This window comes from Hypomesus transpacificus, chromosome 6 (genome assembly GCF_021917145.1).
Source record: "Hypomesus transpacificus isolate Combined female chromosome 6, fHypTra1, whole genome shotgun sequence".
Taxonomy (NCBI): Eukaryota; Metazoa; Chordata; class Actinopteri; order Osmeriformes; family Osmeridae; genus Hypomesus; species Hypomesus transpacificus.
Window position 1 is genome coordinate 9,765,104 of NC_061065.1, and position 20,713 is coordinate 9,785,816.

A 20,713-nucleotide genomic window follows, 5' to 3' on the forward strand; every position below is an offset into this window, starting at 1 on the left:
AGCCTGACTTGTTTTAATCAAAACTTTGCTACTTTGCTGTGCAATTACACAAATAGTTATCTTATTGGCCGCGACGGCTCCGTGTAAGTGGTGATAGCTACAGTAAGGTTGAAAGGGAATACTGTAGTACGCTGCACTGGTGTAGAGGTGGTCTTAACGGCGTCTAAAGGCGTCCCCTGGTTAAGTAGACACTCGTGTGTAAAAAAATGAGAAGTGAAACTCTATTTCTTACCAAACTAATCGAAGTTGTTTCACAGAGTAGGCTTCTTCATAATTACTGAATGGAAAATACAATATTTTTTCACATACACTCAATTGTATGATGTGATATCTGTACGTTTGAATAGTAATTGTGAAAATTATTGTTAGAATTATTTTGTTTGTCATAATTTTTTGTGACTGACCAAAGATAATTCATGGCTGGCCAACGATCTCCACTTTGATCAATTTATTTTTCTGATTATATTGTCTAGAAGAGCGGCAGAGGTGGCGCAATATATTATTTCCATCACTGAAGCTTTGGACAATGTAGTTGTCAAGAGAAACAAATTCAAGTACTCCAACGCTTCAGAAAACTACAATTCCCAACACGTTACAATTTTCTGGTTTGTTGTCTTCCTGTTCAAAGGCGGTCAGTTCAAGTTGCCATAGCAGAGAGAAGCTAGTTGAACATCTTCAGGTGTCACTTCTTGGTAAAGTGACCTGCAATAGGTTTTGATGAAGTAATTCCGTACTGGTAAGTGAAGCAAATGGCGCACATTAAGCATGTATTGTATTTTTGGTTTAAAGTGAATCCCTGAATTGTCTTTCCATTGAATTAACCACTAATTTTAGGACTACAGATTGCAAGCCTGAATAAACTTGTTGCTAGTGACAGTGTTACTGGCTAGCTAGTGCTAACAAACCTGTTGCTTGGAGTTCAGTTCGGTTTACTTGTGAACGTTAAGTAGATGTCTTGTTGGATTAGCCTATTAGGGCTATCTTTTTATTCGTTTATTTGATAACTTGTTGGTTGGGGTGTGTTCTATAGTTAGCTAGTTAGCTGGATTTAATAGCAAAATGTATAAACAAACCACACACCATCGATTGGTAGCTACTGTACAAAACTGAGCATCATAGCAACGTTATCAAACAAGGTCAGCTCTTAACTATAGTAGTTTTCTTCGTTTGCTAGCTGCAGTTCAGTAGTTAGCTTGTCTAACAAGCTTCACTGATAAAGTGAGGGTCAGATTGAATCCCAAAACAAATCAGATACTATTACTACGTGACACTAGAACCCTAAGTACCAGACATAACCCACTCGTATGTATCATAGCGATGTTATCATCACAGCTACAATAAAGTCTGCTTTCAACGATCTTTTGCGTGGGCCATGCCATGTAAACAAACGTATCTTCTCGATAATCTGATTAAATCACAGCTTAGACTAATAACGAGACTTGTAAATCAGCATTTTTTTTTCGCTGACAAGGACTTCCCCGGTCCAAAACAATGGAATCATCCAGCGAATCGGACAGCTTTCAAAGGACGAGAGGGGTTCGATCCCGGGGGAGAGAATCACGCCCGAGAGCCAGACGAGACAGAACCGAGACCGATGCAGTCATCTCTGAGAAAATCAACACATTGACAAGCACTTTACAGGTTCCCCTATCTTCATCTCCATGTCTATAGCTGTCAAGTTGTTCCAATACCCCTAACAGCCATTTTTATTTGTCAGGACACAAGTAGAAACTTGAACAAAGTTGATCGTATGCTGGGCGAGTACAGAGAACATACAGATGACCAGGCAGAAGCCATGGCAACGGTGGGTAGCATAAGGAAATGAGAACCCTGCAATCATACATACTGTAATGTCACCCCAGCTCACATTCTGTCACTTTCGTTTCTGGATTTATTTGATGAATCTCCTAGCTCTACTACTCTCAATGACACTCTGTCCCTCTCTCCTTCCCACTCCTCTTGCACTCTTTTTCCCCTCTCTCCATCTCCCTCTCACTCCCTCTCACACTCTCTCCACCCCCGACCCTCTCTCTTTCTCTTACACTCTCTCTGGTCCTCCCTAACATCTCTCTCCTCTCGGTCCAAGTTGAGGGAGGATCTGGAGGAGTCTATTCTGCAGCTCCAGAGCCAGAGGCAGAGAAGGCCCAGCCGGGCTCCCAGTGCCTCGGGGTCAACCCTGCACACCAGCGATCTGGAGGGGGGAAACTCCTCAGGTCAGGCCCTGGAAGCAGACCTAGATACTTGTACACCTGTACATCTGGTGGCCTGTAGTGCTTGTGCTTCACCAGTTCAAGCTTTAATCTAGCCAAACTGGCCCGTAGACAGGAGGGGGGTTTGTGTAGTTCCATCGACCCCTCCCCTTCACTGCCAAAAATCCAGAATTTAAGTCAGTCATTTTTTTAAACCTCATCATCAAATACGTAATGAGGGGAAAATACTTGTTTGCAGAAGGCCAGCGTTTCTACCCAACCTCTCCCCTGAAGGATTATGGGAGCTCGGAGTGGGCCGGGGGCAGGAGGCGATCCCGGTCAGCCACTGTGCGCTTCTGTTCTCCCAGACAGGCCGGAGAGGATGTGAGTGTGCTCTCTCCTCCAGACGCTCTTAGCTAGGGGATGAACAGATCTCATGTAGTGTATGTGTGTATGTATCTATACGTATACTCTATGTACTCTTTATTCATGTATTATCTATCTAATAAATCCCTGGAGCGACAGCGCTCATGTAGGGGAGTGTAGATACACAACTCTTCCTCTAGATGGTGCAGTGACTCCATAACAGTGTGGCAGTCAAACAAAGTTTGGAGTACTTAGTAGTACAAAATCTATAGTTAATATCCTTGTGTCCTCTGTGAATAATTGATCTTCTGATTGGGATTAACATTCAAATGCGAAATCCTTATTTTCTCCCACATCCTCACAGGCCCGTAAATTATAGCTCCGGGACTTTGTAAATATTTGGAGCAGGGCAATAATAACCAGACAATATTAGGTGTGAACCTCAGTAAACCTGTTGTTGCGGCTCTGATACATTGAAGTCATGTATCTGCCTCCCCCTTCATGTCCAGATCCACACTCCCTGGGATTAACAGCAAGTGCCCTTTACATTCTCCCACAGCCCTCATAGTCATGAGTGTGTGTGTGTTTGTGTGTCCTGTCTCCTGTCTCCAGATCCACAATCTGCACCAGTCCCTCAGAGACCTGCGCAGCGACCAGATCCGTCTGGGCGGCGACCTGGACACAGAGGTCCTCAGGAGGAACAGGTAGAGAGCTCCGGGGCCTTGCAGCCGAACCTTGCAGCCGAGCCTTAGAACCTAGCCTTAGAACCTAGCCTTTGACCTGGGGCCCCTTCTCCGTACGTCGCTTATTACATCGGAGATCAAATGACACATCCAAGATGACATCATCGGGCTAATCATGATCAGGCTAATTTGGTTCTTCCAACACCCTTGTTGTTTATGATTAGTATAGCTGGATTGAGTTATGCGTTGGTCTAAAAGGGGGTATGTATCAATGGTAGAAACCTTGATCAGCAATGCTGCTATTGGCTGCTCACATAATTCTATGGGTGCTCACCATGGCCAAAAAGAGCGCCTCGTGTTTTCCGCAACAGAGCCAAACTTGAAGGTTGCTTGAAGGTTACTCCAAATTGGAAGATTTAACCAAACGGCAGGGAACACCTCAAAGTCAGCAAAATCCAGGAGAGGGCTGGCAAAAAGTAGCAGACAAATTAAATGTAGTGACCACATTGGATGTTTTATCACTTATTACAGTAGGCTAGGCCTATTTGTCTTTGTATTTTCTTATTTTCATAATTACATTGTTCATCATCTAATGTCATATAATAATTTAATGTGGTTCCAACAAATTAATGATGTAAATGACACCCTCACGAGAAAACCGAAAACGCTATCTCTCCAAAAGTATAGTATCCTGTCTCGCTGTGCTAATTGGACCTGTCTATCACACAATGTGCTATTCTGCTCATTGTTTGTGCACCTTCTGCAACAGGTTGTTGTCGTAAAAACGGATAAGACATGGTCGTGACAGACTTCCTGTTTCACCTCTGCTTGTAAAGCCTCAATCTAATCGTGTTTACATCAAATAAACCTGCTCCCGAGCAGGTTCAAGCTTACAGGCCTGTTGCTATGACAGCAAGTCCAGGATGACCTTCGAAGAACCGAACAATCCAAGATCATGACAAATCGTCGACAATCAAATCCAGCTAATTGAGTTAGCGACGTACGGAGAACGTGCCCTTGGTGTTGTAGCCTAGCCTTTGACCTGGTGTTGACGTTTGCTTTACAGTGATCCGCCTTAGAGCCCATCTGTGATGCTGGGTTATGAGTAGGAGATGGATTATAAAATCAAACACTTTAATAAGAACAATATTTGTCTCTTGCAACGGCACTTTATTTGGTAGTTTACATTACATTTATTCATTTAGCAGATGCTTTTATCCAAAGCAACTTCCAGGAGAGCTTTACAAATGTGCATAGGTCACTGATCATAACAACGAGATAGCCCCAAACATTGCGGGTAGCCCAAAACATGAAGCATACATTGTGAAAAACCAAATAAGTGCCAAAGGGAAGACCCATAAGAGCATGTAGTTATACAAGTTACAATTAAACAACATGAACCTCAAAAAGTGCAAGAGTGTTCCAGTAGAAAAGCAAGCAACAGTTAAATATTTCACAGCGAGTACAATAATTTAAAACCGTTACAACTAACCAGCAAGAGTAGCAAGTCTATCAATAAGAGTCATTGTGATCCTGGAGGAAACTATCATCAGGTCCAGCAAATCATTCCTAAGTACCATCGTACTCCCGGAACAAGTGAGTCTTGAGCCTTTTCTTGAAGGTGGGGAAACAGTCAGTGTCTCTGATGGAGGTGGGGAGTTGATTCCACCACTGGGGGGCCAGACAGGAGAAGAGCCTGTGTTGTAGTTACTCTGATGCTGATCGTTTACGAGCCCAGTGGTCTCCCCTTTCTCTTCTTGTCTCATTTATCTGGTTTGTAAGGTCGGATGTTGACACCAGGCGAGCGTTGGAGAATCTGGCAGAGCATCTTACGGCTTCACAGCAGCAAGATTTGGTGAGCTGAGACGATCGCATGCTTACATGTTATTCATTTATCAGACACTTTTATCCAATCTATCAATAGTGCTAAAAGCCTAAATTATATTTTATGTGCTGAGTGCAAACATAACAACATCTCAACTATCAGGCACTGTGCTCTATAATATACATTATACATGTTCACATTTGACACTTCCCTCATGATCACGAATACATATCTCCAGATGAACAGTCTTTTTTAACACTGTTAAAATCTCTCCTGTTTACGTGCCTCCCTCTCTCCCTCCCATCTCCCTGTGTCTCTCTCCCTCTGTCTCTCTCCCTCTGTCTCTCTCTCTCCCTCTGTCTCACCCTCTATCCCTCCCTCCCTCTCTACCTGTCCCCCTACAGGTGTCGAGCCGAGTGGAGCAGCGACTGCAGGAGATGGAGAGAGAGATGCGTGCAGAGCGACAGAGCACAGAGCGACCACCAGAGGCACGGGGGAGCACGTCTGACGAACTGCAGGAGGTGACGCATCCCTCCCACCCTCCCTCCCTCATTCCCATCCCTCCTTCCCTTATTCCCTTCCCTCCCTCATTCCCATCCCTCCCTCCTTCTCACCCTCCCAAACAGCTACGCTAACTCACCTAACCCACTGGTCCCCATCACCTGATCAGCCCAGCACAGGTCTCTTCCACAAGGGGGCAGTCTTCACCTGTGGTGGGCCCAACCACTGTCTCTCTCTCTCTGTCTCTCTGTCTCTCTCTCTCTCTCTCTCTCTCTCTCTCTCTCTCTTTCCTTAGCACAGAGAACAGGCTCAGATAAGAGAAGCTTAATTTGTATGTCTCTGCTCCTCAGTACTCTAATGAGAAGCCAATGGGCCTCTGGTTATGGGAAATAATGTATTTGTTCCCAAATTAAGGAGTAAGTAAACAAGAGAATGAAATGAAGAGGAAGTAGATCAGTTTTGCTGTTAAAAGGGTGGTGGAGGTGCTGGGAGGGGCGCTGGTATTAGTCTGCTGGCTCTGCTCATGAGAGGGAATGAGGATGATGACTCATTGGGGTGGTGGAGGTTTCTCTCTCTTTCTCTTTCTCCCTCTGTCTCTCTCTTTCTCTCTCTCCCTCTGTCGCTCTCTTTCTCTCTCTCCCTCTGTCTCTCTCTCTCTCTCCCTCTGTCTCTCTCTCTCTCTCCCCCTCTGTCTCTCTCTCTGGCAGATGCAGTGATGAGTCTCTAAGCCTGTACAGAGTGAGTGGGAGGGTGTGTTAAGAGCTGGTACAAATCCACCATGAGGTCCTGGAAGGGGGGGGGGGAGAGGAGGAGGAAAGGAGACTGTTCAGCATCACTCTCACCCCCAGCCCCCAGCTCAGATCTCTGATGGGATCAAAACGAGTGCTGAAGGAAGATGTGTTGTGTGTGCTGATTTGCTGGTCCAGGCACTGACTGTGTGTGTGTGTGTGTGTCTGTGGTGCAGGCCCTGAGGAGGCGAGAGGCTCGGGTCATGGAGAGTGAGGAGGTGGTTAAGATCAGACTCCTCAGCTCAAAAGCTGACAAAACCAAGGTGAGGGGCTGGAGCAGGACTCAAGAAGCATGCGGGAGTCACAAGAGTACAGTATATAACACACGTCACCTGACATGCTATCTGACCCCCAGTTGGAGCAGGAGCTGGAGAGAGCCAGGAAACAGCTGGACCAATCAGAGGGAGGCAGGAATACCCTACTACAACAGGTATGTGTGTGTGTATCAGTGTCAGTGGGTGTGTGTGTGTTGCGCTGGGGTGTGTGTGTGTTATGCTTGAGTGTGTGTTGTGCTCATGCTAGTGTGTGTGTGTGGGTAACCCTCTGCCCCTGGTGCTGTGTGTCCAGGTGGAGGACTTGCGTGAGCAGCTTCTGAGGCTGGAGCAGCAGAGGCTGGAGCAGCAGAGGCTGGAGCAGCAGAGGGTGGAGCAGCAGAGGCTGGAGCAGCAGAGGCTGGAGCAGCAGAGGGTGGAGCAGCAGAGGGTGGAGCAGCAGAGGGTGGAGCAGCAGAGGCTGGAGCAGCAGAGGCTGGAGCAGCAGAGGGTGGAGCAGCAGAGGGTGGAGCAGCAGAGGGTGGAGCAGCAGAGGGTGGCCACCCAGCCCTCCACCCAGCCCAGAGACTACCTGGCCAGGGACAGCAGGGCAGGAGACCTGGGCCCAGGTACTGAGTTGGACAGTGAGCGTGTGTTGTGTGACGTGTGTGTGACGTGTTTGTGACGTGTGTGTGTGTGTGTGCAGACGTGTTGGAGCTGGAGCGGGAGGTGCAGGCACTGCGAGGGCAGCTCAGCAGAACGGCAGCCCTCAGAGAGCTGGAGGAGCTGAAGACGAGCCTGGAGCGCAAGGAGGGAGACAGACTTCTGCTCTGCACACAGGTCGAGGTGTGTGTGTGCGTGTGTGCGTCTTGGTGTCAGTCTGTGTGAGTGTGTGTAGCTACAGCATGCGTTTGTCTGTGTGTGTAGCTGTGTGTGTGTGGGGGGGGGGGGGGCAGTGTGCAAACGAGCGTTGTTTGTGTGTCTGTGAATGCGTGTGTGTGTGTGCTCAGGTAAGTGTGTGCAAGGCTTCCAAGGTGGAGACCAGGTTGTGAGCGCTCGCCTCGTGTCACTTCCTCTTCCTGAGTGTGTCAGCTGACTTGAGGGCTGAGAGAGATCAGAGGCGTGCTACTCAGGATCTGTCACCTCTCAACATAGTCCTCACACGGCACTGCAGAGCTGGTGGAATAGAGACCTTGTTGCAGAAATGTTTATTAATGTCAGCGACGCCTCTCGCTTCTTTGGGTCTTGGAGTTTTCAATTCAGCGTGAAGTGAAATGCGTCAAAGTTCAAACTGGAGGCAAGACACAAAACGAGTGTTTTGTGTTGGATCGGGCTCCGGAGGCAGCCTTTGATATAACTGAAATGAATTCAAAGTCACACAACAAATGAGCAGTGACAAAGTTGTGGGTTTGAAAGAGAGAGTGGGCCTGTGAGCACACCGCATTGGGTTCTGAAAGCAGAGTCTCTCGTTCCCCCTTTATACCAGACATCTCCATCTGTCTTTGTGTGTGTGTCTCTCTTTCTTTTTCCGTCTCCATTTACCTCCCCCCCCTCCCCTCCTCCCCCTCCCCCTCCCCAGGCTCTGTCCTCAGACCTGTCTCGTCGGGAGCACCAGCAGCTCTCCATGCTGCAGCAGCTGAAGGACATCCAGGCGCGCTCGGAGGCGTGCGCGGCTGAGAGGGCCCGGGCGGCCCAGCGGGCGGAGGAGGCGGAGGCCCAGCTGGAGGAGAGCGCCCGCAGTAGGGAGCAGCTGAGGGCCCGCGCGCAGGAGGCCGTCCGCCAGTGGAGGGCCCGGGCTCGGAGGCTGCAGCGGGAGCTGGAGGAGGCCCGCGCACAGGCCCGACTGGACGCTGACAAGGCCAAGCAGGTCAGAGAGCGGGGACGGACCGCCTTCGTCGTAGGACAGGGGGGGGGGGGGGGGAGTGAGCAGAGTGGAGGGCCAGTGGAGCTCAGGGGGTGGAGAGGGTCACCCTCTAAGGTCCACACACACACCTGGTGAGAGAACACACTTGGTTCGTTTTACCTCCAGACACTAACCAGAAGCAGGGCTTGCTGTTCCTGCATCCCTGGCCTACTTTCGAGCATGACTCAGTCTTTTCCTGAAGTTGAAAGTCACCTTGCACATGTGTGTAGTCACTCACCTCCAAAGTAATCACCTCCCTCCTTCACCTCCTCTTCATCCTCCTCATTGGTGGCAGCAGATGATGGTTCCCACCTGGCTCTGACTACGCCAGGCAAATTAATGCCAGCGCTCACAAACCACAACGCAGAATTTAAAGGCTCAATTAAATGATTAGAAGCTGAGCTCGAACAAAGCCTTGGTGTTCCGGTGGCTTCCACGCAACAGTCTGCTTCACCTGAGGGGAGGAGAGCCAATCAGGCCTGAACAAGCTGGTCGTGTCCTTTATCTACAGCCAGGCTCTGTTTGTAGTTTCCATATCGGGCTCCCCTCCACTCCTGACCTCCTCACCCTCCTCCCTTATCTCTGAGTCTCTGATCCGCCCTCTCTCTCCATCCCCCCTTTTCTCCTCTCCGCTCTCTCCTTCTCTCCTTCTCTTCTCTCCCGTCCTCCTCTGCCTGTCTTCATCCTCTTCCCTCTCTTTCTCTCCCTCTCTCTCCATCTCCCTCCTCCCCCTCCTCCTCCTCCTGCCCCCTCCCAGGTATGTGAGGAGAGGGAGGGCTCCCTAACCCAGGTGAGGGCTGCGTCCCAGCAGGCGGAGGGGGTGAGGAAGGAGCTGGCCGAGGCCCTCTCCCGCCTGGCCCAGCGCGAGGAGGAGCTGCACCAGAAGGAGGTGCAGCTGTCGGAGACACGAGGCCGCCGCCTGGGCCTGGAGCAGGAGCTGCTGGAGGCCCGGGAGGCCGGGGAGGAGGAGGCCCAGCGGCAGGCCCGGCTGCGCCAGGAGAACCAGAGGCTGGAGGAGGCGCTGGAGGCCCAGACCCGGAGGCACCAGGGGGACCGGGAGGAGCTGCAGGCCGCCGTGACGGAGCTGCGAGCCAGCCGGGCTCAGCTGGCATCCAGGCTGGCTGAGGAGGAGGCCTCCAGGAGGGAGCTCCAGAGAGCCAGCGCTGAGCTGCAGGTGAGCGCGAGCCAGGCCCGGGAGCAGAGCGCCTCGCTGGGGGGGCGTCTGGAGCAGGAGAGGCAGGAGCACCAGAGGGAGCTGGCGGGGGTGAAGGCTGCGGCCCAGGAGGGCAGGAGCAGGCTGGAGCAGACGGAAGCCCGGCTCCTGGAGATGATGGTATGACGCCGTCACACACGTGCACACAGTCAATGTGCACACACTCGTTCACCGTTCACTCACATACTGGACACACACACACACATGCATACACACATACGGTTTACAACCAGTTTGTGACCAGTATATGTCATGATTCATCTAGACTAGAACTGTGTTTTGGCTTTCCCCATATACTGGGGTGGAGATAACACACCTCCCGGCTCAGGAGTGGTACAGCATTTGAGCTGCTGGTGTTTAAGCCAGCCATGACAGCACTCACCTACTGTATCCTTCTGTAGTGAGTACTCACCAGTCCAGAACCTTCTATCCCTCCCTGCCTGCCTCCCCAGGCTGGGCTCCACTAGTCTGGAATATTCAGCTGCTAATTTCAACATTTCCTGTTCTCCTTTCTTAAGTGTCTCATCAGTTTGTCCGTTGATGGGAGACAGGTCGTCAGAGTGCCCAGTGTGATGGGAGAGGGGCTGTGCTCTGCTCCCTCCCTCCCCCCCCCCTCCCTCCCTCCCTCACCCCCACCTCCTCTCCCTCCCTCCCTCCCTCCCTCTGTGAATCCTTTGTCTAGCAGACAGGATGGTGCTCGTAGATATGCCCCAGTCTTGTCGCTGGCCATTAGCCTCACCCTGATGTTCCTATCATCTGGCATCACTCACTCTAATGGTATCATCTCAAAGAGCTGATGAGGAAAGGGCTTGGGACGAGGGCCTGGGGATATGGGCTTAAGTAGCTACCCGCCCAATCTGTTTGAACTGTGCCCCTTTTAGACCTGATGAGCTCTCTGTCTCTCTCTGTGAGTGTGTGGGTGTGTCTGAGCTCTCTGGTCTCTCTCTCTCTCTCCCCCCTGTATCTCTCCAAACCCCTCTTTCCCCCTCCTGTGTGTGTCTGCTCTCAGGCGGCTGCAGGGGCGTCTCAGGAGCTGCAGAGGGCGCTGGGTGTGAAGCTGGACAGGATGAAGGCCGAGTGTGACAAGCTGACCCAGCAGCTGGCCAGCTCTCAGGAAGCCAACCGCATCCTCCACAGGAAATACCAGCAGCTCAAGCAGGAAGTTGATGAAAAAGTGAGTCACTTAACGACGTGGATGAACTCCTCCTGCCAGGAGTGGCATGTGCTGGTCCCCTGGCGAGCTGTGCATGACAGAGTTTACAGAGCTAACCCTCGCTCATCACAGCTGTCTGACAGCAGGATGGATGGATGGACGGTAGGCTCGTTACTATGGTAGCACCACTGCTGTACTGCTGCTGGGTAATGGCCAGGTAATGATGTCTGATATGACACTTTCTCTGGTCCCGGCTGGATGGACCCCCGCTGGCCTGACAGCCAGGAGAGATGACTCTCTGAGGCTGGGGACACATCACACTGGAGCATTATCTGGGACCGGATGAACCTGCTGTTATACGATGTGTCTGTCTGTCTGCCTGCCTGCCTGCCTGCCTGCCTGCCTGCCTGCCTGCCTGCCTGCCTGCCTGCCTGCCTGCCTGCCTGTCTGTCTGTCTGTCTGTCTGTCTGTCTGTCTGCCTGTCTACTGGATACAATTGTCTGTCCTTCTCTTGTTCCTTTTCTGATATTCTGCCACTGCCTCTCTGCCCCCCCTGTCTCCTCTCTGCCCCAGGTGCGCTGGTCTGCCTCGGAAGCGGAGCGTCGGCGTGTGTCGGAGGAGGCGAGGGCGGGGCTGGAGGAGGCGAGGGCGGGGCTGGAGGAGAGGCTGCGTGGTGTGCTGGTAGAGCAGGAGGCTGTCCTCAGCACAGCGGGGGGCGAGATAGATGCAGCCTGCAGAGCCCTGGGCAAGGACGCCCCAGACACACTACAGGTACACACACACACACACCTGCACACACACACCTGCACATGCTCAGTCTGCGCAGGTGAGCCAGCCAGCAGCCTGGTGATGTGAGCCAGCCCAGTGATGCTAGCACGGTCAGGTGTACTCTGCCCTGGTGGAAAGTCAGGCTGCCTGGGACTGGCCTAATGACAGATCAGTATGAGTCTGAGAAACTCTCCTCTTCCCCTCTCTCCTCCCCTCTCACAGAGGAGAGAGCGAGCTTCAGACACACACATACAGGGTACACATACACACTCCATCTTAACACGGCTCTGTGTGTGTGTGTGTGTGTGTGTGTGTGTGTGTGGGCGTGTGCTTGTCTCCTCGGTTGGGACTGTCAAAACAGCTTCCTACTCTGTCTCTAAGGCTGCTGTTGTCACACACCTGTTTATCTGCCAGCAGGTTTTAGGGAGAGGAACCGGCAGGTTGCACCCCCGACTCCCAAAAAATAGCATTACTCACAGTCACAGTTCTAATCATGAACGCACACACATACACACACAAACACACTTGCATAACAAGAGACACCAAGATACCCACACACAAGTACACGCACAAACACACTTCCTAACACCCAGCCCCAAACACACACACACACACACACCTAGCCAGGCAGGCAGCCTCCCACCCTGTGTCAGCAGTGGAGAGTGTCAGACTGTGTTGGTGCTGCTGACAGCACAGAACCTAGTCTGGGGGGAGGCTCTCTTTAATGTGACAGAGATATCTCCTCTCTCTCCTCTCTCTCTCCTCTCTCTCCTCTCTCTCTCCTCTCTCTGTCTCTCTCTCTCTCTCTCAAAGCGCTTGTTTGTGTGAAGTCGCTGTAAATCGGGCATTTTGTAACTCCCTCATACCAGTTTAGGGAGCTGGGAGCCGTGTGATTTCTGGGGAGTTTTGACGTTTTTGTCACCAAAAGTGTTCGTTCTCACCGTGGCTGTATCTTTGCTAGCTATGGGAAGGTGTTAACAGGGCCTCCCTTCATAAGAACGTGCTACCTACCTTGTTCCCAGATCTTATCTGGCAGCCCTGGCCTCCTCAGAGACCCCCACTGCTGGCTGGCTGACACCAAGGTAGCGTACTCTGTGTTCTCTGTGTGTGTTTGTCCTTAACAATGGATGTGTCAGCACCTTGCGTGCACCTGTGTAGCTTCACCTGTGTGTGTGTGTGTGTGTGTCAGGCGAAGCTGCGCTGGCTGAGCGGGGAGATGTGTGAGCGCGGGGCAGCAGAGAGGAGGATGAGGAGACAGATCCAGACCAGAGACTCTGACCGCCTCACCCTCCTGCAGCGCCTGGAGAAGCAGGAGAGCAAGCTGCTGTCCCTGCAGTCCGAGAAGACCGGTACACACACACACACAGAAGCTGCTAGTCTCATTATACACAGAGGAGACAGCCACCTGGACCTCACTTGGGTTATATGTGTGTAAATAAATATGTACAAATATATATGCTAGCACTTTACAACCTTCTGGAAGTTTCCTCTCCAGCAGTGGAGGCTGCGTGTGCATCCGTCTTGTTTACATGTACTGTATGTTGTAATGAGGATGAGGAGGGGTGGAGTATGGACCAGACTGATTTATGTTGGATCACAAAGTAGCTTGTTATTTTACAGGTCAACAGTCCAGTTGGTTGCTAGCTAATTGGATCGTGTGTGTGTGTGTGTGTAAGCTGTGTGTGTGTGTGTGTTTGTTTGAAAGCTGTATGTGTGTGTGTGTGTAGCCCTCTTATCTTCTGCCCGTCCGTGCTTGGTGAAGGGCAGCCCATCTCCCTGTGTTGAATATCCACATAATGACTCTTAACGAAGTGGACGAGGCTAGGTAGGGTTCAGCAGGGTTCACACAAACAATGCTAAGAGAGCAGCCTAATTGAAGTTGCATCTTCAGAGACATAAAAACCGAGGCAGACAGAGAAAGAGAGAGGGAGAGGGAGATAATCAGCTTTGTGTTCAGAGCCTTCAACCGTGTATCTTTTTTGGGAGAGTTTAGAAAACTTTCCCCAGGCTGGAGGTGAGCCCTGATGGGTGGAGGTGAGCCCTGATGGGTGGAGGTGAGCCCTGATGGGTGGAGGTGAGCCCTGATGGCAGGAGGTGAGCCCTGATGAGTGGAGGTGAGCCCTGATGGCAGGAGGTGAGCCCTGATGAGTGGAGGTGAGCCCTGGTAGATGGAGGTGAGCCCTGATGGCTGGAGGTGAGCCCTGATGGCTGGAGGTGAGCCCTGATGGGTGGAGGTGAGCCCTGATGGGTGGAGGTGAGCCCTGATGAGTGGAGGTGAGCCCTGATGGGTGGAAGTGAGCCCTGATGGGTGGAGGTGAGCCCTGATGGGTGTGAGACCATGCCTCGTTATATCTCCCCCCTTTGACGGGAACAGATGGTGTCAGGAGGTGGTTGGCACCCTCTGCCACCAGGGGGAGCTCCAGCACACTGCCCCCTGCCCTCAGGGCGGCGGTAGAACGGTGAGCCGAGGCCTGTAAGCTGGGATCAGGAGAGTGGCAGCTGTTTGAGGATTCCTGAGGTGGTGTGTCTTGGCTGAAGGGTGTTGGGGTCGGGGGGGTGAGGGAGTTCCCCCCCCCTTATCCCTCCGACCCCCAACCCTCAACCCACTCAGCCAAGACAGGAGGGAGGTAGAGAAGCAGTCCTCCATGGGTGATGGAATATTAAATGTGGGGAGCACAAGAGGGCACAAGGCTGTGCTATTTTGCTACCACCCTCCACCTCTCCACCTCCCCTCCAGATCTATAAATCCGTCACCTCCGCTCTCTCCCCCTACCCACATCCCCCCTCTCCTATGCCTCCCCTCCTCCCCAGCTCTGTGGCAGGGAGCAGGGGGGAGCAGGAGGGAGCAGGAGGGAGCAGGAGGGAGCAGGGGGGAGCAGGAGGGAGCAGGGGGGTGCAGGGGGGTAGCAGGGGGGAGCAGGAGGGAGCAGGGGGGAGCAGGGGGGAGCAGGAGGGAGCAGGGGGGAGCAGGAGGGAGCAGGGGGGAGCAGGAGGGAGCAGGGGGGAGCAGGAGGGAGCAGGGGGGAGCAGGAGGGAGCTGGCGTCCCAGTGTGGGTGCACAGATCTGGGCCAGCGCTTAGCTGGGCGGGGCTGAGGGCAGTGTGGGGGATGATGGCTGGAACACTGTTACGGCCAGGTGGTCTCAGATTGGTTTCATGAATGATGGTGTGTTTGCTGTAGGTTTGTGCTCAGACGCAACACACACTCGCGCTCACAGACACACACCCAGACACACACACACACACATACACTCATAACCACACAGCAAGCAGTGCAGGTCTCAGCTCTCACTGGTGCTGTCTCATTCCAGAGCTCCTGGAGAAGAACCACAGGAGGGAGGAGGACATGAGGAGTCTACAGGTACGCACATCAACACACCCAAATACCCCTCTTCTGTGTGTGGGTGTGTGTGTGTATAACTGTGTGTGTGCGTGTGTGTGTGGTAGACTCGCTGCACTCTCATCCCTCTTAATTAAAACGTTGTCTGGTCTGAGGGGGCTGATTCATTCCAGACAAACGCTGGCAGGTGCAGACGCACTGTCACAGATGGGCCCCGCTTCGTCCATACACACACACACACACGCATACACACACACAGATTTATACACACTCACATTTATACACACACACACACACACTCCACAGCCACCACCATCAGGAAGTGGAGTTATGGAGAGGAGAAATGGAGAACAATCTAGCAGGTGTGTGTCGGAATGGCATATAAGAAGCACAGCCTCATTTACACATTGTTAGACAGAACAGTGCTTTAGAGGGGGATGAGAGAGAGGGGGGTTGAGAGAGAGAGAGAGAGAGAGGGGGGGGGGGGGGGGGGGGGTGAGAGAGAGGGGGATGAGAGAGGAGGAGAAGTGTTGTCTTCAGACGGCTGGTTTTTGTTAGATTGCTTGAGTTTATTCCCTCACTCCAACACACAGCTGTCACTCTCCTGCTCTCTCAGTATCTCACTTTCACTCACTCGCTCTCAGTCCCTCGCACACTGACTGACTGACAGGCTGACTGAACGTCTCGTAACTGAGCTGCTTGTCTATCCCCAGGAGCGTGTGTTGGAGCTGGAGAAGGTGAGAGGCTCTGTTTGCTCAGCCCCCGTAGTGAGGAACATCTAACATCACGTCTGATATCACCCTGGCGTGCTGGTGGACGAGAGGGCCCATGGTCGGTTATAAGGTCACCAGCTGTTTCACAAGTCAGATGTTGATGGTTCGTAGTAATGAACCTAGTTCTTCCTGGAGCACTGATGAGAAGTTCAGCGCACGACACGTTTCATATAAACCCACGAAGCGTATTAATGGAGGTGAGATAGTGAGTGATTGCTTCTGCTGAAGCATTGGCCATCATTTAATCATCATCGAGTCAGCTCATGGAATCATGTTCCGGGTAAGGATGGTGGCTCACCAGGGCCTAACTCAACACCACTGACCCGAGCAGGGAAAACGCACAGTCGGCCTCGCTCGCATTCTCATGCACCCAAACCCTCGCCGTGGAGCTGGAAATCCATCATCTACAACACATCAGCTCTTATAGACCCTCGACGGATCTTTAAAGGGGTGTGAAAACAGCACACTGGCTGATGAGGCGTTTACTCCTAATCACAGTCTCCCCCCCCCCCCCAGCAGGCTAGCAGGGGGCTCTCCTCTTCTCCATCACAGTCCCCCCCCCCCCCCCCCAGCAGGCTAGCAGGGGGCTCTCCTCTTCTCCATCACAGTCCCCCCCCCCCCCAGCAGGCTAGCAGGGGGCTCTCCTCTTCTCCATCACAGTCCCCCCCCCCCCCCCCCCAGCAGGCTAGCAGGGGGCTCTCCTCTTCTCCATCACAGTCCCCCCCCCCCCCCCCCAGCAGGCTAGCAGGGGGCTCTCCTCTTCTCCATCACAGTCCCCCCCCCCCCCCCCCCCAGCAGGCTAGCAGGGGGCTCTCCTCTTCTCCATCACTGTTCCCCCCCCTAGCAGGGGGCTCTCCTCTTCTCCATCACTGTTCCCCCCCCCAGCAGGCTGGCTGGCCCTGAGTCACCTGGGGCGGGGGGGGGGGGGGGGGTGGTGGGGGGGCGTCCAAGACATTCATTCTAATCTGTTTTTCTTACGACATGGCGGTGCTTATCGACCCCGAACCGTGTGGCGCTCGTCCACCAATCAGCAGGCTGCTTTTTCTGTACAAGATCGCTCGTCAGTGGAGTGCTCACCGCAACCCCCCCTTGTCACTTCCCCCACTCTGAGGCTGGTGTGTGTGTGTGTGTGTGACTCCCAGTAACCCTTTAGCATGTCATCTCTGAAACATCCAGCGACCACCCCACATCACCTGTTTAGGCTCACGCTCATCACCACGTTTCCCTGCTACCGCACTGCTGAAGCGGGGTAGCTATTAGAGCCCTATAAAGTTTTTTTTAACTTGTTGCTTCTTTTGGTTAGGTTCTAATCACTTATACTGACTGTACACTGCTGGGAACACTCAGGCAAATCACACAGGCATGATTGTACAGTTTAAAGCATTAATAATGGTTACTAGCTCAGCCTCCCTTCCTGTAGTGAGTCAGTCAAGGTGAAACAGCTGGCCTCTGGTCAGTTCTACAGCGCTCTGATTGGGGCTCTTTGTTTCTTGAAGGGACTATGCAGGAACAGTACAGCTCTAAACTGTCACTTCCTGCTAAAGACTTCACTTACCTACAGTGTAGTGATTGACACAAATTGCAGTATGCGAGGAAAGGAGAATGTGTGTGTATAGGTGCTTGTAAGAGTGTGTGTGTGTGTGTGTCTAACGTCTGGAGCTTTTCTCCAGAGCACCAGAGTGGCCTTGAATCACCTGGAGTCTGTCCCGGAGAAACTGGGTCTGATGGACGACATCAGAGACCTGGAGGTAGGACAGCACAGCTCCTCCCCTCTGTGTGGGTAGCATTCTCCCCTCTGTGTGGGTAGCATTCTCCCCTCTGTGTGGGTAGCATTCTCCCCTCTGTGTGGGTAGCATTCTCCCCTCTGTGTGGGTAACATTCTCCCCTCTGTGTGGGTAGCATTCTCCCCTCTGTGTGGGTAACATTCTCCCCTCTGTGTGGGTAGCATTCTCCCCTCTGTGTGGGTAACATTCTCCCCTCTCTGTGGGTAACATTCTCCCCTCTGTGTGGGTAACATTCTCCCCTCTGTGTGGGTAGCATTCTCCCCTCTGTGTGGGTAGCATTCTCCCCTCTGTGTGGGTAACATTCTCCCCTCTGTGTGGGTAGCATTCTCCCCTCTGTGTGGGTAACATTCTCCCCTCTGTGTGGGTAACATTCTCCCCTCTGTGTGGGTAACATTCTCCCCTCTCTGTGGGTAACATTGTCCCCTCTGTGTGGGTAACATTCTCCCCTCTGTGTCAGTAATGTCTGCAACGTACCTTCTCCCAGGAATCCCATCACCAGAAGCAGGTGGTGGATGAGTGCTATGTGAAGTACAAGGACATCGTTGGAGACCTTCAACACCAGCTGGAAGAATCAAAACGCAAGATCCAGGAGTACAGGGTACAGCCCCCCCCCCCCCCCCCCCCCCCCCCCCAGCAACCACTAGACACCCAATCAAAGCTGCGATTGGTGGGCGATGTGAAATGTCTTGTATGCAACCGTGGAACGCGTTGTTTATAATAATAATAATAAGAAGACTTTATTTATATAGCACATTTCATACAAGAATTGCAGCTCAATGTGCTTTACATAAAATCAATAAAAGCAATAATACAAATAATAAAAGTAATAAAAACCTTCTGAGCACAGGCCGCAGTCTTTGTGGTAATCCAAAACACACAAGCTTAGAAAGCAACCCCCACTCTTTATTTCAGGCTCCTCCAGTGCTCCTGCTTTGATCTCCCCCTGTAGCCCCTCCACATCCAGACAGGAAGTTCCTCTCATAGCTGGTCCTCTCTCTGCTCTCCTTGGGTGCCTGGATAAAAACATGGAGGACATTAGGCTTACAAGGGAGAGGGACAGGTGGGGGGAGAGAGAGGGATGGGGGAAGAGGCTAGACAGAGAGAGAGGGGACATGGAGAGAGAGGGGGAAGTGAGAGAACCAGAGAGAGAGAGAAGGAGAGACAATCTGTCTCAAACACAGTATTCATCTCTGTGTGTCCGGGCCCACAGAAGCATCTCAACGTTGACAGTAGATTGGCACCCAGAGTCCTCAGCCCCTGTAAATAAGAGTCCCTTTTTAACAGGCATCCATCTCACACATCGCTGAGGAGGGTTTCCAATTGACTCCCTGCATCGAGTGCTTAGCAGTGATTGCATTAGCCTAATGGCAGCCACCCACCCCAGGGTTGATTTAGAGGAAGTGAAGGGAAGTCTTTAGAAAGTCTGATTGCTGGCAGGAGCAGCAGTTGGTTTCACCACAGTGGCCCTGGCCCTCCACACGCAGTTCCCTTAAAGAACCTCTCCAAACATGCACTCTCAAGTCCCCTCCTGGACGGTGGACAGATGTTGTTTCCTGTTGTGTTGTTACACTGTGCGTGTGGTGTGTATGTGTTGTGTGTGTGAGTGTGTTGGGATGTCGGTCGTTTGCGACGCTGATCTACATCTTTGTCGTCTTCCCTTTAGGATGAGAAAATGGATGCCACTTCTCGCAGCATCCGATTGGCTGCCATGTCATCGTCCATACGAGGCCCCAGCAACTTCTTCCATAGCTCCCTGCGCCAGGACACCTCCTGTGAGTCAGGTTCACATTTCCCCTGAACTGTACGTTGCTGTGGTTCAAGGCATTTGTTATATAAATGTATTAGTATTTATTATTATTTGTAAAACCCTGTTATTCACACAAAACTCACATACCACACACATACACCACTCACAACAAACTCACACACACACAACTGTTGTATTGTTCTGTGTCCCCCCCTCAGCCCCTCCCCTCCTCCTGTCATCAGAACTGACCGGCAGCCTCCCTGCAGAGAGCTGCCCCCCCGTCAACGGTCTGTCGGACTCCGTCAGCACCTAGACCCAGCGCCCCCCGCGCCCTCGCTGAACTGTCACACACGGTGCTCAACACAACCCCCTCTGGAAACGGTGCCGACAGCCAATAAGTCAACCCGGCGTGAGGCCCAACGTTCCCTCCACGCTCCTCAACACATGGTGCTCCAGTCAGTCCATTACTCGCCTGCTCACCCTGTGCTCACCTGCTCTGAACCTGGCAGCTACTCTGCACCCAGGGGCCTGGAGAGAAGACACAGCCGTCTTCGGTGACTACCTCAACAAGGCTGCAGCCAGGGGAACAGGCGGTGCTGTGTGGTGCTGTGCAGAACAAGGTAACCTTGGGAGTGTTTACGTGCTGAAACGCCTGGGGGTGCTCAACGACGACGGCTGTTGAAGGTGTTTCCGTGTGAACGTTTATGCGAGTGTTTATCTGAATGTGCAAAAGAATGGAATGAAAGTCAAAATGGCCCTACAGCATTTCTGAAGCTAAATTCAATTTCATCTTTAGTTGTTTTTTTTATCGCTCACCATTTCAGTTTATAACAAAGAACACGGTTTGAAGTCTCCTGTTTACCTCTTTACTGGTCATTTGGACTGGATCATGCCAACATTTTATGTTATCTAAAGCAATTAACAGTGACTGTTTATATATTTGTTTTTAGCGATACTGTGGTGCCTTTTTAACTTTGTACATGCATTTACGCTATTATGCTCAGCAAATAATGACAAATAATTGTCTTTTTAGCTTTAACACTTTTACCATAGCTGTAACATATTTTATTTAATTTTTCTACCGTCGGGAATAATCGTCCCTCATCCTTTAAATTCCGTATGCAGTGTTTTTTTAAAGAATCGCCAACAAGCACTAAAGATGTATATTTTCTATTGACATTTAGAAAGAATATATGTGATAATAAAAACCTCTGTGACATGGTTTGTTTTTCTTTACTTCAGTCTCATTCATGTTGAGGTGTTGGTCTGTCTGCTGGTGTTGCCCTCGTCCATGCAGAGCCTCACTTATTCCAGAGGCCCCCCTCGGTTCAGCCTCACTTATTTCAGAGGCCCCCCTCGGTTCAGCCTCACTTTAAAGTTGCAACTACAAACACAAAACCCTCCCAGCACAGCACCCTGAGCAAACGACT

The 20,713-nt window shown here is 51.8% G+C and overlaps 1 protein-coding gene across 1 annotated transcript; it reads left to right on the forward strand.

The window, feature by feature from the left end:
• Window positions 1-628: 628 nt before the first annotated feature.
• On the forward strand, window positions 629-20,495 carry LOC124469056 (centrosomal protein of 128 kDa-like). The gene is made up of 24 exons (XM_047022146.1): window positions 629-736; window positions 1,472-1,641; window positions 1,718-1,804; window positions 2,087-2,213; window positions 2,449-2,573; window positions 3,168-3,259; window positions 5,021-5,093; window positions 5,468-5,584; window positions 6,529-6,615; window positions 6,708-6,782; window positions 6,920-7,232; window positions 7,310-7,449; window positions 8,183-8,470; window positions 9,264-9,839; window positions 10,729-10,893; window positions 11,446-11,643; window positions 12,663-12,722; window positions 12,830-12,989; window positions 14,951-15,000; window positions 15,693-15,716; window positions 17,423-17,500; window positions 18,021-18,134; window positions 19,200-19,308; window positions 19,502-20,495. The coding sequence occupies exons 2-24, from the start codon at window positions 1,492-1,494 to the stop codon at window positions 19,594-19,596; spliced, it is 3,303 nt and encodes a 1,100-aa protein (XP_046878102.1). The 5' UTR covers window positions 629-736; window positions 1,472-1,491; the 3' UTR covers window positions 19,597-20,495.
• The last annotated feature ends 218 nt before the right edge of the window (window positions 20,496-20,713 follow it).

Bases quoted from the DNA above. Each gene is read 5' to 3' on its own strand.
- LOC124469056 (XM_047022146.1), top strand. From the start codon at position 1,492: ATGGAATCATCCAGCGAATCGGACAGCTTTCAAAGGACGAGAGGGGTT. The intron at 9,840-10,728 runs GTATGACGCCGT...GTCTGCTCTCAG, and splicing joins CCCGGCTCCTGGAGATGATG to GCGGCTGCAGGGGCGTCTCA. The intron at 10,894-11,445 runs GTGAGTCACTTA...TCTCTGCCCCAG, and splicing joins AGCAGGAAGTTGATGAAAAA to GTGCGCTGGTCTGCCTCGGA.